General features: G+C 50.7%; 3 protein-coding genes across 3 annotated transcripts; all 3 read right to left on the bottom strand.

The window, feature by feature from the left end:
• Positions 1-8,667: 8,667 nt before the first annotated feature.
• On the bottom strand, positions 8,668-10,982 carry LOC109746423 (S-type anion channel SLAH2). Its single transcript, XM_045233417.2, has 3 exons — positions 10,771-10,982; positions 10,146-10,670; positions 8,668-10,039 (listed from the first exon to the last, which is right to left on the bottom strand). The coding sequence occupies exons 1-3, from the start codon at positions 10,915-10,917 to the stop codon at positions 8,897-8,899; spliced, it is 1,815 nt and encodes a 604-aa protein (XP_045089352.1). The 5' UTR covers positions 10,918-10,982; the 3' UTR covers positions 8,668-8,896.
• A 2,887-nt stretch (positions 10,983-13,869) lies between these two features.
• Positions 13,870-14,214, bottom strand: LOC141027853 (uncharacterized). Its single transcript, XM_073505389.1, has one exon. It carries the CDS (start codon positions 14,212-14,214, stop codon positions 13,870-13,872), a length of 345 nt encoding a protein of 114 aa, XP_073361490.1.
• Positions 14,215-14,273: 59 nt separating this feature from the next.
• LOC141027851 (uncharacterized) lies at positions 14,274-14,896 on the bottom strand. The gene is made up of 2 exons (XM_073505388.1): positions 14,579-14,896; positions 14,274-14,516 (listed from the first exon to the last, which is right to left on the bottom strand). Exons 1-2 carry the CDS (start codon positions 14,894-14,896, stop codon positions 14,274-14,276), a joined length of 561 nt encoding a protein of 186 aa, XP_073361489.1.
• Positions 14,897-15,122: the final 226 nt, after the last annotated feature.

Raw genomic sequence — 15,122 nt, 5'->3', positions numbered from 1 at the left:
AAATTATCGGTAACAGATAGTTTGATAGCAAGGTAATTTGTAATGAGCAACAAGTAACAATAGCAACCAAGGTGCAGCAAGGTAGCCCAATCCTTTTTTGTAGCAAAGGACAAACCGGAACTCTTTCTCTTATAGTAAGCAAAGTGCTCTTGAGGACACACGGTAATTTCATCTAGTCACTTTCATCATGTTCGTTTGATTCGCCTTCATTACTTTGATAATTTGATATGTGGGTGCACCGGTGCTTGGGTGCCGTTCTTACTTGAACAAGCCTCCCACTTATGATTAACCCCTCTCGCAAGCATCCGCAACTATGAAAGAAGAATTAAAATAAATCTAACCATAGCATGAGACGTATGGATCCAAATTAGCCCCTTACAAAATAGCGCATAAACTAGGGTTTAAGCTTCTGTCACTCTAGCAACCCATTATCTAATTACTACTCCATAATGCATTCCCTTAGGCCCAAATATGGTGAAGTATCATGTAGTCGACGTTCACATAACACCACTAAGGGAAACAACAACATACATATCATCAAAGTATCGAACGAATACCAAATTCACATGATTATTTATAACAAGACTTGTCCCATGTCCTCAAGAGAAAAGGCAACTACTCATAAATCATATTCATGTCCAAGATCAGAGGGGTATTGAATAGCATCAAGAATCTGAACATATAATCTTTCACCAAATAAACCAACTAGCATCAACTGCAAGATGTAATCAACACTACTAGCAACCTACAGGTACCAATATGAGGTTTTGAGACAAAGATTGAATACAAGAGATGAACTAGGGTTTGAGATGAGATGATGCTGGTGAAGATGTTGATGAAGATTGATCCTCCCATGATGAGAGGGTTGTTGGTGATGACGATGGCTTCGATTTCCCCCTCCCGGAGGGAAGTGTCCCCGACAGAATTGCTCCGCCGGAGAGCAAAAGTGCTCCTGCCCAAGTTCTGCCTCGAGATGGCGGTGTTCCGTCCCGAAAGTCCTCCTCTTATTTTTTCTTCTTCTATGGCAAATGGGATTATACACGAGAAGATGGGCCACAGAGGCTGGCCAGGGCCCCCACAAGCCACCAGGGTGCGCCCTGGTGCCTCGTGGGCACCTGGGTGGCCTCCTCTGGTATTTCTTTTCTTCAATATTTTTTATTTATCTCAAAATAATTCTCCGTGAAATTTCAGCTCATTTCGAGATGTGCAGAATAGTTATCTCTGACATAGCTTTTTCAGGTCCAGAATTCCAGCTGTCAGCAATCTTCCTCTTCATGTAAATCTTGCAAATTAAGAGAGAAAATGCATTAGAATTGCTCCACAAAGTATTATATTGATAAAAACATTGTAAATAACAGTAGGAAAACATGATGCGAAATGGACGTATCAGGCTCTCGGAAAAGAAGGTGCACGCTGTTGATATGAGTAGTCTATCATTCCTATTAAGCCGGGACGTCACACCTGACCGTGTAACTTTGATGGGTAATGGATCCAGATTCCAATAGCTTCATATATAATTCTGCACCCCAACGTCACATTGTTCCTGAACTTGGTAGTTGTACTATGGATCGCTGTGATCGAACCATCAACATTTTAATTGGTCATTTTATGGCTAACTAATTTTATCAAAGATAATTTTAAGGCGTTTTTAGTTCTAAATATGTTTTAATGATAACTAGTTGTAAGGTTTACCTGGCTAATTGCTAATTCTTTGAATTACCACAAACGAAACAATTTAATCGATAGACAACTATAGTTTGTTTGCCATGCCTATGCTATCTAGAAATGCTACCGGTGAACCTACGAATCTCACTATATTTTTTCTACGTTTTCTTGTACTTTGTTATTATGTAATTTATTATTCTATGCATGCAAAACAATTTGAAATACTTGATATGCTAATCCTTTGGTAACTAGCAAAGTTACTGTGATTGACAACCTCACTAGAGAAGTTGCGGACACAAGTTAAGTTTCTTAGTTGAGTGCAGGATTGATCATTGAACCTGTTGTTGACATTTCATGGATTGAATACATTGATTCCTTAACTAGGGCAAAGGCTTTCTGCTTACTACAAATCCTTGCGCTTTATGGCTGAACTAAAACCTTTTATTTGTGCTCCCCCCTACTCCATTCATACTACCTAGATTCTCCCTCCTTGTACACCCAAGTATTATATTTAATCCTTTTGCACAAAAAGACAAATTTATAATCCGCTTGTACCATTACGTTTGTCCTTATGAGATCTATGAAAGTATTGAGTGCATATTTTGGTAGGTACTTTTCACTTTAAAATATGGTGAAACCAAAGTGAACTTCATTGGAACCGTGACCGGGATAATTTATTATGTAAATATGTTTAAAGAAATAAGTAACATTGCGTTTTAAAAGTGCACAACAATGTTCCGTTGTGTTTCAATGTGCTTCAACCAATTTTGTTCGCTTCCATTGTGTTTTAGAGTATCATTTCATTGCGTTTTATAATATTTTTACCCGGTTCCGCTGCGCGCCACAACTTTTCATTGTGTTTTAGTTCGCTTCGAACGTGTATTAGGCATAGTTGATTTCTTTTGTAAAACAAGGATAAATTTTATGTATTTTCTTTAGGTATCGTCGTGTTTTAGAGGTGATCGTAAATGCTTCATTTTGTGTCAATGTGCTACCTTGTTTGTACACTATTATGATGTGCACCATAACGTTTATAGCATTCCAATGAATTTTGTTGGGTTTTATCCTATGTTAGATTGAATTATAATGATCTATCTGCCTGTGTGTCACCTTAACTTTTACTCTAACCTGATGTGCACCTCGACGTTTTCATTGCTTTTCTGCGGGCATCAGACCAATTCTGTTGGGTCTTGCGTGTTTTGGAGCGCACATTTCATACAAGTTTAATTATATTTTAGTATGTATCAAAATTCAAAATTGCCAAAACATATTGTATATCTATCGATCCGAGGTAGAAATCAAAAGTGGACGTCAAATGCATGGATGTAAGCAACCCAGTGATATATCTCTTGATCTATTGCAATATCTCACGAATCAGGTGGCAATTAGAATTACAATCACGGATACATGAATTGGGGAAGAAGGGAAAGGGGAAGAGAGCCGCCGCCGGTTCCGCCGTGATCCACTGGATACCTAGCGCTTGTGGGTGGAATCGCCTTAAGTAGTCGGTGCGGTGTCACACCCACTCTGGCTCGCAGACCTTGTTGTTGGGCCGTTTCTGTCTGATGGGCCGAGCTGGTGGTGAGGCCCGTTCCTTGCCTGGTGTGGCTGCAGCGCTGACAGTGGCCTTGACACCCCCTCCTTCTTGCGATGAGGCTTGCCCCCAAGCCTCTGCAGCAGGGAAACGAGCTTGGAGTTCTTCTTTGTCTTCCCAAGTGTCGCTGAGTGATGCAGGGTCGGACCACCGAACAAGGATCTGTTCAACCATGGCACCCTGTTTGCGACGCCAGCGCGACGCCAGAACCTGGACTGGGATTGCAGGCACATCAGTGGTGGTAGGGAGTTGTTGTTGAATTGGCGTACCTGGCAGCAGGGCCTTCCTTAGCAGAGATACATGGAAAACTGGGTGAACTGTTGCGTTCGCTGGGAGTTCCAATTTGTAGGCCACCGGGTTGATCTTGGCGATGACGGAGTACGGTCCGTAATAGCGGAAGGAGAGCTTGTCGTTGGCTCGTTTGGCCACCGATGTTTGCATGTACGGTTGTAGCTTCAAGTAAACCTTGTCGCCGATCTCAAAAACATGTTCTGAGCATTTCTTGTCTGCCTGTTGTTTCATGCACAGGCGAGCTCGCTGAAGATGTTGCTGGAGCAAATCCTGAATCGTGGCACGTTCATCCAGCCAGGTCTGGAGAGCGGGAACTGAGCAAGACGAGGTGGCAGTGATGCCCCAATGGCGAGGCTCATGGCCAAACATTGCCATGAATGGAGTCATGCCAATGGCTGAATGTGGTGCTGCATTGTACCAGAATTGCGCCAGAGGAATCCATTGGCTCCAGCGCTTGGGGCAAGAATGTGTAAAGCAGCGAACAAAAGTTTCGAGGCATTGATTCACACGCTCTGATTGTCCATCGGTTTGCGGGTGGTTAGCAGTGCTCATGCGGAGATCAGTACCGGCATGGCGAAAAAGCTCTTGCCAAAAGTGGCTAGTGAAAACGGGATCGCGGTCAGAAACAATGGACTGGGGAAAGCCATGGATGGGGTAAATGCGTTGCATGTATAGTAGAGCGACACGAGAAGCAGTGTAAGGGTGGGCAAGCGGTAAGAAGTGTGCGAATTTGGTCATTTTGTCGACCAAAACCCAGATGCAGTTGTACTGACCTGATTGTGGGTGGCCGTCAATGAAGTCCATTGTGATCATATCCCATGACTTGTTAGGAATTGGGAGAGGTTGAAGAAGCCCGGGCGAAGCCACTCGCTCTGCTTTAGCTTGTCGACAAATTTGGCAGCACTGAACATATTGGAGGATATGAGTTTTCATTTTTGGCCACGCGAACAAGCGCCTAATCCTCTTGTAGGTGACTGGGAACCCCGAATGCCCTCCCACTGGACTGTCATGGAAAGCAGAGATGATCTGCTGCTGAAGCACAGTGCTGCCTCCGAGCCAAATGTGATTTCTGAAACGCAAGAGCCCTTGCGACAAGCTGGAACGCCCTTTCGGATCCGGTCTGACTACCAATTGTTCCAGGAGACGCTGTGCTTGAGGGTTGGAATTGTAGCTTGCTACAATGTCTTCGAGCCATGCTGGTTGGCAACTTGAGATCGCCATGGCCTGCTCTGGGTGGTGTAAGCGAGATAATGCATCTGCGGCTCCATTCTCTACACCCTTTTTATACACAATCTTGTATTGCAACCCAAGTAGCTTGGTGAATGCTCGCTGTTGCCAAGGAGTAGTGAGTCTCTGCTCTTGCAAGTAAACCAAACTGCGTTGATCCGTCTTGATGATGAACTCCGCGGACTGCAAGTATGGTCGCCATTGGTCAACGGCAGCGATCACAGCTAGGTACTCCTTCTCGTATGTGGACAGGCCTTGATACCTGGGGCAGAGTGCCTTGCTCATAAAAGCGATGGGGTGCCCTTCTTGCTGTAGAATTGCTCCAATTCCTGTATTGCATGCGTCCGTTTCCACTGTGAACTGTTTCTGAAAATCTGGTAGAGCAAGCACCAGCGCTGTGATCAGACCCTGTTTGAGTATTTGAAAGCTTTGCTTAGTGTTATCTGTCCATACGAACGGTGTCCCCTTCTTGAGGAGGTTGAAAAGTGGTCGAGCTAGGATTCCAAACTGTCGGACGAAACGCCGATAGTATCCTGCCAGCCCCAAGAACTGCCTGACTTCCTTTACACTTGTAGGTGTGGGCCACGCAGCTACTGCCACAACCTTAGTGGGATCTGTTGCCACACCTTCAGCGCTGATAACATGGCCCAAGTACGTTATCCGCTGTTGCCCAAAGCTGCACTTGCTTCGTTTCACCTTCCATTGATCACGCCGAAGGAGTTCAAAGACTTGGCTGAGATGTGCTGCATGCTCTTGCAGCGTCTTGCTGAATACTAGTATGTCATCGAAGAAGGACAGAACACACTCACGCATCAAGGGGTGAAGTGTGCCAGTGATAGCACCGTTGAAAGTCGCAGGTCCACCAGCCAGACCATACGACAGCACCTTGAATTCAAAATGTCCCGAGTGGGTTTGAAAGGCGGTCTTGAATTCCTCTCCTTCAGCCAGTCGAATTTGGTGGTATCCTGCCCTCAAATCAAGCTTGGAGAACCACTTAGCCCCGTGCAGTTCATCTAGTAGCTCTTCGATTATGGGCACATGGTACTTGCCCACGATGGTCATGGCGTTGAGCTGCCGGTAATCTATGCATAGCCGCCAAGTGCCATCCTTCTTCTTGACTAAGATCACAGGTGAAGAGAAGGGACTGTGGCTGCGCTGAATCACACCTGACTTCAGCATCTCCTGCACTTGCTTTTCAATCTCATCTTTATGTTCAGGCTTGTGCCTATACGGTCTCAAGTTCACCGGTTGTGCTCCAGCCATCAGTGGTATCCTGTGATCACAATCTCTGCGTGGGGGCAGACCTGTTGGTTCACCAAACACATCCTCAAACTAATCAATGACCTTCTGAATATTGTCCGGTGTTGGTGTGTACACTTCGTCTCCTTCAGTGACTTGATATAGTTGAACCACTTGCGTCAGAGAGCCCTGTTTCTGCAGGGATTGCAACTGCAAAGCGTTGATCTCAGGGCAGGGGCCAACGCTCTCTTGATGGCCTCGCAACTGCGCTGGTCCACGCGGAGTAGTGATCAGCAACTGTTTGCCCCGCCAGTCCACACTCATCGGGCTGTGTTCCTCAAGCCAGTCCATGCCGAGAATGGCGTCATACGCGCCCAGGGTCAGCACTTTCATGTCAGTGATGAATTCGTGTGTTTGGGACACCCAACTGCAGCGTGGTATGTGGGAGAGGCAGCAGAGTTCTCCTCCATCTGCAACCTTGACGCGGCAGGGTCGACGAAGAGGTAATACTCCCGTCAGCACAGATGCGAGACGCGCGTCGATGAAAGATGTAGAACTGCCAGAATCCACCAACAGTAGCACCTCATGGCCTTGCAACCATGCGTGAAGACGAATTGCTTTTGGAGATTTGCCACCAGTGAGGGCGTGGCAAGAAATTGCCATCGCCGTTTCTGCCAACGTGTCGTCGAGCTGTGGTCTTGGGGAGTCGCCGTCAGAGTCGAGGCCGAACAGCTCGAGGAGTTCCTCGAGGACGTGGAGCTGGACGCTGGTAGGGCAGTTGTGGTCCTATCCCCATCGCTCCCCGCACTTGAAACAGAGACCCTTTGCACGGCGATATTCTCGCAGTGCCTTGAGCTTGGTGTTGTCTGCACGGCTGGCTTCCACCGCGCACCGATCCATGGCTGTCGGCGTCGTCGGCGGTCGTCCTTGGGGTGGCGGTGGTGGAAGTGCCATGGGCACGCCCGTGCCGCCGCGGTGGCTCTAGTCCGGGGCGATGGCACGCGCTGCGCCCTTACGCGCGCGCTCCCGCGAGGCACCATCTGCTACCTCCTCTTGGAGTAACGCCAAGGCGCATGCGGTGTCGAGGTCGGGTGGCCGCTACACCAGTACCACCACGCGGATGTCGGGCCGGAGTCCCTCGACAAAACGAGTAAGATAATAGTAAGGGTGGATGGATTCAGAATATGCAGATAGATGACTGATAATCAGCTCAAATTGCTCAATGTACTCAGCTACAGTTGTTTTCTGTGACAGAGAATAAAACAGGCGGATTAGGAGCTGGTGACGGTCGCGACCAAATCTCGCACACAAAAGTGACGAGAATGACTCCCAATCAAACTCAGTTAACTTCCTCTGCACCGATTGCAACCACACCGATGCAGAGCCAGAGAAATTCAGCGAGGCCATCAGGACCCAATATTTCCCATGGATATCAAACATTTGAAAGTACTGCTCGCACAGCATCTTCCACAGCCGTGGGTTCTCGCCCGTGAATTGGGGAAACCCGATCGATGGGTGAGCCTGGCCAATCCCCGCGAGGATCTGACTGGCATGCGCGTATGGAGATGCGATGGTAGATGGGACGGGGGGTTGTGACCGACCGTTGGCCGGGGTGGCCACCGACGCGAACGCCGGTGCCAGGCCCCGTGGAAGAACGTCGATGCCGTGGTCAATCGACCCGAGGGTGTCGCCCTCCGCGCGCTTGCTGGTGCCGACGTGGTCACGCAGTGGCGCTGGTGGTGCAGGTGGTGGTGGCGCTGGCGCCTCCACTGGGCGCTCCTCCGTGGTGGTAGCAGGTCGTGCTTGAAGTTCGGCGACCGCCGCGAAGAGCTGATCCACACGCCGCTCCAGATCGGGGCGCCACTGGCCCAGATCGTCCAGCTTGGTGGTGTGGGAGCGGATATCGGAGTGGATCGCGTCGAGGGAGTTGGTGAGCTTGTCGAAGTAGTCCTTGAAGGATGGATCCATGGCGCCGATTCGATCCTTGATCGATTTCTGTAGCCTTGTTTCGATTAGATGCGCCAGGGTGTGGATCCATGGCTCTGGATACCAGATGTAAGCAACCCAGTGATATATCTCTCGATCTATTGCAATATCTCACGAATCTGGTGGCAATTAGAATTACAATCACGGATACACGAATTGGGGAAGAAGGGAAAGGGGAAGAGAGCCGCCGCCGGTTCCGCCGTGATCCACTGGATACCTAGCGCTTGTGGGTGGAATCGCCTTAAGTAGTCGGTGCGGTGTCACACCCACTCTGGCCCGCTGACCTTGCTGTTGGGCCGTTTCTGTCTGATGGGCCGAGCTGGTGGTGAGGCCCGTTCCTTGCCTGGTGTGGCTGCAGCGCTGACATTGGCCTTGACAATGGACGCTATTTGCTCATTTCGGCAAAGCAGAGCAGAGGTCGTATGATTCTTTTAGGAAACGGGAGGTTTCCAGTGAGATTCTTGCAAATTCCAAATAGACCTTCTTTGCTCATTCTATGCCGGTGACTATCGTCGACAGCTCCTCTCCGTTTTACTACTCCCTCCATTCCAAAATATAGTGCGCCCGCGTTTCCCGAGGTCGAACTTTGACCATAAATTTAACGAACGAGACCGACTGCGGCGGGTGAAAAAATTACATAATTAAAAACTTCTTTCGAATACGAATTCACTAATATAATTTTTGCTCCCGCCGCAATCAGTCTTGGTAGTTAAATTTACGGTCAAAGTTGAAGCACGGAGATAGAGCAAGCACTACATTGTGGAATGGAGGGAGTACCGCGCAAGCAAACTTTTTTGTACAGTACGATCGTATCCTATCCCACCAAATGCCCGCCCCAATCGTTGGCGCCATCATTTGATTTCCACGCAAATAATATATCGCGCAGCCACTCCATCAAGCTTCTGGTGCTACTGCGGCAGTGGCGCCGGCCTCTACGTCCTTGCTGCTGCCGGAGCGGCTGTCGTCGTCCTTGCCACTCTCCTGCAGCTCCATGATAGGCTTCATCTTGCGGTCCGTGATGGCGATGGCGATGTCGTTGGGGAAAAGGTCGTGGTACACCAAGGCGTGCACCATGGTGGTGGCGAAGAGGCCCGTCACGGTGAGCGTGGCCAGCAGAGACAGCCCCACGCACAGCGCCTTGGTGAAGGCGTTGTCCACCACGGTGGCGTACCGGATGGACGCGATGGCCGCTCCGGTCATCGGGAACGTGTAGGCCCACCACGACAGCGAGAACATGAACCCTCTGAAGAAGTTGATCCGGACGGCGAGCGACGCGTAGAGGAACATGGCGATGAAGTAGGCGAGCTTGGCCCCCACGCCGAACTCGTCCACGATCTTGGCCCACGCCATGGACGCCACGCTCGGCGCCGCCACGAAGAGGAAGAAGACCGGGTGCAGGTCCTTGGGCAGCGTCGCGTTGGTGGGCAGCCGCTGGTACAGCGTCACGAACAGCACGGTGTAGTGCGCCACCCCGACGCCGAAGAAGAAGATGGGACCTTCCTTGAGCCCCATGGACGCGCCCATCAGCGCGCCCACGAAGTTGCCCACGACGGACAGGTGGTTGGACGGGTTGGCCACCTTGGACAGCCGCCTCTGCCCGCCGGACATCCACTGCCCGTAGATCTTGAGCTCGAGGCACAGAAACGGAGACATGAGCGCGTACCAGAGCCAGGGAGGCAGCTGGGTGGCGACGGAGGGGGGCACGCCCATGGCCAGGAACAGGCAGGCGATCCACGGCGCGAAGAAGAAGTTGACACGGATGGGGTGGTAGTACTCGCGACGGACGGCCTCGAAGAAGAAGATGATCTTGAATGCGTACGCGGCCGTGATGATGGACATGAGCCCGACGGAGATGAACCAAAGCACCAGGTTCACCTTGGGGTTCACGTGCAGGAACTCGGTCGGCGCCGCCGTCGCGATCGTCTTGTACAGGATCGCCTGGCTGCTCACTCCGAGGCACATACCGAACGCCGAAATGGGGAACCGGAGCAAGAACGGCCACTTCTTGTCCGCCGGCAGCGCCAGCTCCTCCGACGACTGAAGCAATCACACAAGTTTCAGAATTTTGAGACTCGAATGGGAGGGCAATATGCATGATAATGTGATCGACCGACCGAAGAAGAAGAAGAAGAAGTAGTGGTACCTTGAGTTTGTCCAGCTCGGGTCCCTCCAGTGCGGCGAAGAAGCGATCAACGTTGTCGCCACTCACGGCTTCTCCCTGTCCCTGGGCGAACTCCTCCTCCTCGGGGGTACTAACCGGCACGCCGCCGCCGGCCAGATGGGTGATCTGCCGCTCCAGCTTCCCGGAAAACGTCTTGAACGAGTCGTAGCGCTTGTCCCGGTTCATCGTCCTGCCGCCCCGGCTACCCATCCGTCTCACGGCGTGGGTGGGCACCCCGCCGGGGTTCGGCTGCGACCGGAACATCACCCTGTGCGGCTGCACGAACCTCACGTGCTGCGCCGGCTCCTGCGCCGCGTTCGACATGGCCTGCTTCCGCTCGTGCAAGTCGCCGCCGGGCGCCACGAGGGGCTCGCCGAAGCCGGTCGGCGACGACGGCAGGCTGATAGACACGGGGTGCCCCGAGCGCTGCCCCGGCGGGTTGAACGGCGAGTCGAAAGCTGGGATCACCGCCTCGCTGCGCGGGGCCACGCGCTCCGGCGGGCGCATCTGCATCAAATTGAAATACATAGGCGATCGATCATGTCCAAGCTCCATTTCTTTTCAGCCGTGCCGTGCCGTGGTCCGTACGAGAGAGCGGAAGACTCACCCGGGCGGGGCGGCCCGTGTCGGGGTGAAGCACCGGTTTGGGGCTCTGCATCGGGGTGGTCGTATCGAAGCCGTCGAGATGGGAAACCTCAACGTTGGCGAGGAGGGACGGCACACCGCTGGTCTTGCTGCTTGTGTTGGCTTCCATGGCCCGCTCAGACGAGACCTGCACAGAGCGAGTGTGAGAACCAAGCAAGGAGAGAGTGAGCGCGCTTAAATAACAAACTTTATTTAACTAATTATTTTTTGCTAGAGAGTGAAACAAATTAGGAGTCATCATCCAAACTGCCAAGAGCAAATCAATGTTTTTCTGCAAACTTACTAGTGCCAAAGCCAAACTGTCCATGTCGAGCTGGACCAGCAGGCGATCAGCAGATTTGCCTTATATTTGCCTTTTTGTATCTTAATAATGAAATGAAATCGGTAGAGCTTCTGACTTGCCTGGAGAAACTAAGAAAAAACTGGCAACCAAGTTGTTGAGCAACTACTAGACGCTTCTGGGCGTTGTTAGGCTAGGCGGACAGGCATGGAAGTACTCAGAGCATCAGCATCAGAAGCACAAAACCCTTTTGATGAAGAGGGAGGAAAAACCTAGGAAGGCAGGCAGGGAACACAAGGTGGTGGACAGATCATGTGCAAGTGCAACCGACGATTTGTGTTTGGCTTTTAAATAGGCAAATGCGCCGTTCGTATATGGTGATGAGTCGATGACTGGCTGGTTCGTTGGCTTGGCACTGGCCCCATCAGTGCGTGACACATCGCGTGGACACATCCTAGCTAGGAGCTGTATGTGTCATCCTCGGAAAAAAAAGGAGCCGTATGCGTACTTCTGGCTGGGTACTACGCGCCACCACCTGACAGTTGTGGATGCTACTGAAACAAACCGGTTGTGAGAGCAAGCTGTATACTACTAGCAGTGAATACTGCTCCATGACGCTACACGAGAGCTTCACACAATTCTTCACAAGTCTGTTTGTTTTTTCTACTGACAGATCTTGGCAGCTCTCTGAAAGGAGGCGCCCAAAGTGTGGCGAGCAGTGCTGCACTTGCACTTTTGCAGGAGTTTCAGCAACGTTCTGACGCGGATGACAACAGTAACGTGCGTTTGGGGTGGCGGCCTAATTCAAGGAAGTTGGTTATTTCATTTTCCTCATCCTCGCTCCTCTTTGTAAGCAGACTCTTTCCATGAATGAATGAAACATTCAAGTATGGCATTACTGCTGGAGCGTCGCTTTCAGGAGTAGCAAGATGATCGTTCAAGCTATTAGGTGGATAAAATTTCGTTTGGGTTCCAGTGACCTCTAATCGTACCCACCGATTCCTCTTGTTTGGAGAAACAAACACGCTCCTGATTGGCAAGGATTCTGCTGAACAACCCTCCCCCACATCAGGCCTGCAGACGTTGTTGAATCATCAGTAGTCGTCGTAAGTTTCACAATCTAAAATAGTCCAGGTGGCAGGAGCAATTCCAGGCCGGGCAAAATGCACGGTGTGAGATAGAAACAGCTGTGCATGCACACTTCAAATCAGAGTCCAGGACACGAGTAGTAAAATCAGGGCCGTCCCCATCGTCTTGACAAGGGACCAGCCGTAGGTACAGGAGGATGGATCGGGCATGGAAAGGCTTGACATTCTGGAGACAGACATTACAAAGATCAGCCGTCGCCCATCGACCGCGCCGCATGTGTGGTACAGTATATATTTTCATTTGATTGCACAGCTGGGACTGGGAGGAGATATTGGACGGAACACATCGGTCGTTAGCCGTACGTCCACGTCCGCGGCGGTGGCGTCCGTCTGGTCCGGCCATAGACGAGACGCCGCATGTGTCCCAGGATGACTTGTGCAAGACAAGGAGTTTTTAAATCATATAAAATTCAAGTAAAAAACTCCGTCTTGTCCTGGCGACGGCGAGATAGGTGTAAAGCTGGTCCCGTATGCATGAGCCTAACCTACTTAGCTAGATCGCTTGGTTTACGCCCTAATCCCTGGCCAGCTAATATTCCTACGACGACGGTGCATGCATGCATACAATTCTTGTGAGCGCATAAACAATTCCTCTTGTCCCAGGCGCGCGGCGGCGTACGTGGTTGGTCATGCAACTTGATTGCTGATTCATCTATTCGATCGCCACGCCGCCGGGCGCAAACAAAACAAGTGGGATTGGATGTTACCTGGCGAGAGAGAGAGAGAGAGAGAGAGAGACAGCTAGGTACGACGACGGAGGAGGCCGGGGCAGCAAGGAACAAGGCCGGCCGGCGATGTTGGCGGCCGCGGCAGCCGGTCCGGCAGTGGAGGATCGCCGGAACCAGCACCCAGCCTCGAGAGAGAGCCAAAACGGGCGCGGCCGTTGGGTGGCCTAGCTCTCCTATTACAAACGCGGCGGCGTGGGTTGTTGGCGGGGGACAGGCTGGACCGGAGCTCCTAAACATGGCAATCCAGCCAGCGTAAGGGATAGCAAGACAGACGTACAGCTTCATTTTTTTTTTTGCCAGAACGTACAGCTCCATCTTGATCAGCGCAGCAGAATAAAAATAAAATAGGTCGGTCTTATGCGCATAGACCTACGGCACGGTGGTCGTCCTTGGCCGACTTATCCAAGGATGCCCGGAGCCACGTCAACCAAAGTAAAGGAATCATGTCGGGCCACGTGATTGGGGCAGGAGGGCCGCATGAAACCGGTGATCGCGGCAGGGAGATTTTGTTCCATCGCCATGTTGCCCAAGTAGCACTTGTCTTGTCTTTGAGGGTTCGGTTCCTCTACGATTATGCTATCGCTGTAATCTAAGGCCAACTCCACCGACCCAAAACGGACGTCCGTTTTGTCCGGATTCTGTCCGTTTGGATAGGGCAATGAGGTCGTGTCCGGGCGTGTCCTGGGATGCGGTGGCCGTGCGCCCAGCGCGCGGCCGCATCCATTTGCCCCATCCTGTCTGTCAGGGCCAAAAATGCTCATATTTTCATCAAAACTAGTTTTACAACCCAAATATTTGTCTGGAAATTAAAATAGTTTTACGACCCAATTGAAATTGTCTTTAATAAAATAGTTTTACAATCAAACCGAAATTGTCTTGACTGAACATAAAATGTACCAATACATCTATTGGTTGCCAATGTGATCCCACACGTGCTCAACCAAGTCATTTTGAAGATTCAAATGAATGTGCCAATCACGCATCTCACGGTGGAATTGGACAAGTTGTTCAAATGTGGCCGGGTCTTGGTGCAGGGGCTCAATATTTTCACCTTGATAATCAAATCCTTGGTCGAAGATACTCTCATCACGCTCATCCTCGACGATCATGTTGTGCATGATCACACAAGCAGTCATCACCTCCCAAAGCTTCCTTTCATCCCATGACAGTGCAGGGTTTCGAACGATACCCCACCGGGATTGAAGCACACCAAAAGCACGTTCCACATCATTTCTAGCACTCTCTTGCATTTGGGCAAATCTCTTTCTCTTCTCACCTTGGGTTTCGAGATTGTCTTCACAAAAGTTGATCACTGAGGATATATACCATCAGCTAGATAGTATCCCTTGTTGTACTGGTGGCCGTTGATCTCAAAGTTGATAGGTGGGGAGTGGCCTTCTGCAAGCCTCGCGAAGACTGGAGAACGTTGCAGCACGTTGATATCATTGTGAGAACCTGCCATGCCGAAGAAAGAATGCCATATCCAAAGATCCTGCGATGCCACCGCTTCTAATATGACAGTGCACCCGTTGACATGCCCCTTGTACTGGCCCTGCCAAGCAAATGGACAGTTCTTCCACTCCCAGTGCATACAATCTATGCTGCCAAGCATACCTGAAAGCCTCTAGCTGCGTTGGTCGCCAACAATCTCTCTGTATCAGCGGCAGTTGGCTGCCTCAAGTACTCTGGGCCAAACACCTCGATCACAGCCTGGCAAAACTTGTACATTGACATCAGACATGTTGTCTCACTCATACGCACATACTCATCCACCAGATCGCCTGGAACTCCATATGCAAGCATGCGGATGGCCGCGGTGCATTTCTGATAAGAGGAGAATCCAAGCTTGCCAAGGACATCCGTCTTGCACTCGAAGTATGGGTCATGAGCAACCACTCCCTCTCGGATACGACTGAGCACATGCCTTGCCATACGAAAACGGCGACGAAATTTATCCGTCTTGAAAAGCGGGGTGTTCGCAAAGTAATCGGCATAGAGCAGGGCGTGGCCTCTCTCCCTGTTGCGGTTCAGGTTGGGAGCACGGCTAGGGACTGACCCCCTGTACCGAGGAAGCTTCCGTTGAATGTGGTCGTGAACACCAGTGCAACCACCACAAGATCTTCATCATCCGACGACGAATCGTCCGATGAACAAAGGA

This window comes from Aegilops tauschii, chromosome 1 (assembly GCF_002575655.3).
Source record: "Aegilops tauschii subsp. strangulata cultivar AL8/78 chromosome 1, Aet v6.0, whole genome shotgun sequence".
Classification (NCBI taxonomy): Eukaryota; Viridiplantae; Streptophyta; class Magnoliopsida; order Poales; family Poaceae; genus Aegilops; species Aegilops tauschii.
Note: the sequence above shows the minus strand (reverse complement) of the source record. Positions and strands in the feature narration are given on the sequence as shown.

What these genes read in the sequence shown, in the direction of transcription:
- LOC109746423 (XM_045233417.2), bottom strand. Translation starts at nt 10,917, where the DNA reads ATGGAAGCCAACACAAGCAGCAAGACCAGCGGTGTGCCGTCCCTCCTC. An exon ending in ACACGGGCCGCCCCGCCCGG is followed by an intron (nt 10,671 to 10,770) that starts GTGAGTCTTCCG and finishes AATTTGATGCAG; the next exon opens with ATGCGCCCGCCGGAGCGCGT. An exon ending in CCGAGCTGGACAAACTCAAG is followed by an intron (nt 10,040 to 10,145) that starts GTACCACTACTT and finishes TGATTGCTTCAG; the next exon opens with TCGTCGGAGGAGCTGGCGCT.
- LOC141027853 (XM_073505389.1), bottom strand. Translation starts at nt 14,214, where the DNA reads ATGCAAGAGAGTGCTAGAAATGATGTGGAACGTGCTTTTGGTGTGCTT.
- LOC141027851 (XM_073505388.1), bottom strand. Translation starts at nt 14,896, where the DNA reads ATGGCAAGGCATGTGCTCAGTCGTATCCGAGAGGGAGTGGTTGCTCAT. An exon ending in ACGCAGCTAGAGGCTTTCAG is followed by an intron (nt 14,517 to 14,578) that starts GTATGCTTGGCA and finishes TTTGCTTGGCAG; the next exon opens with GGCCAGTACAAGGGGCATGT.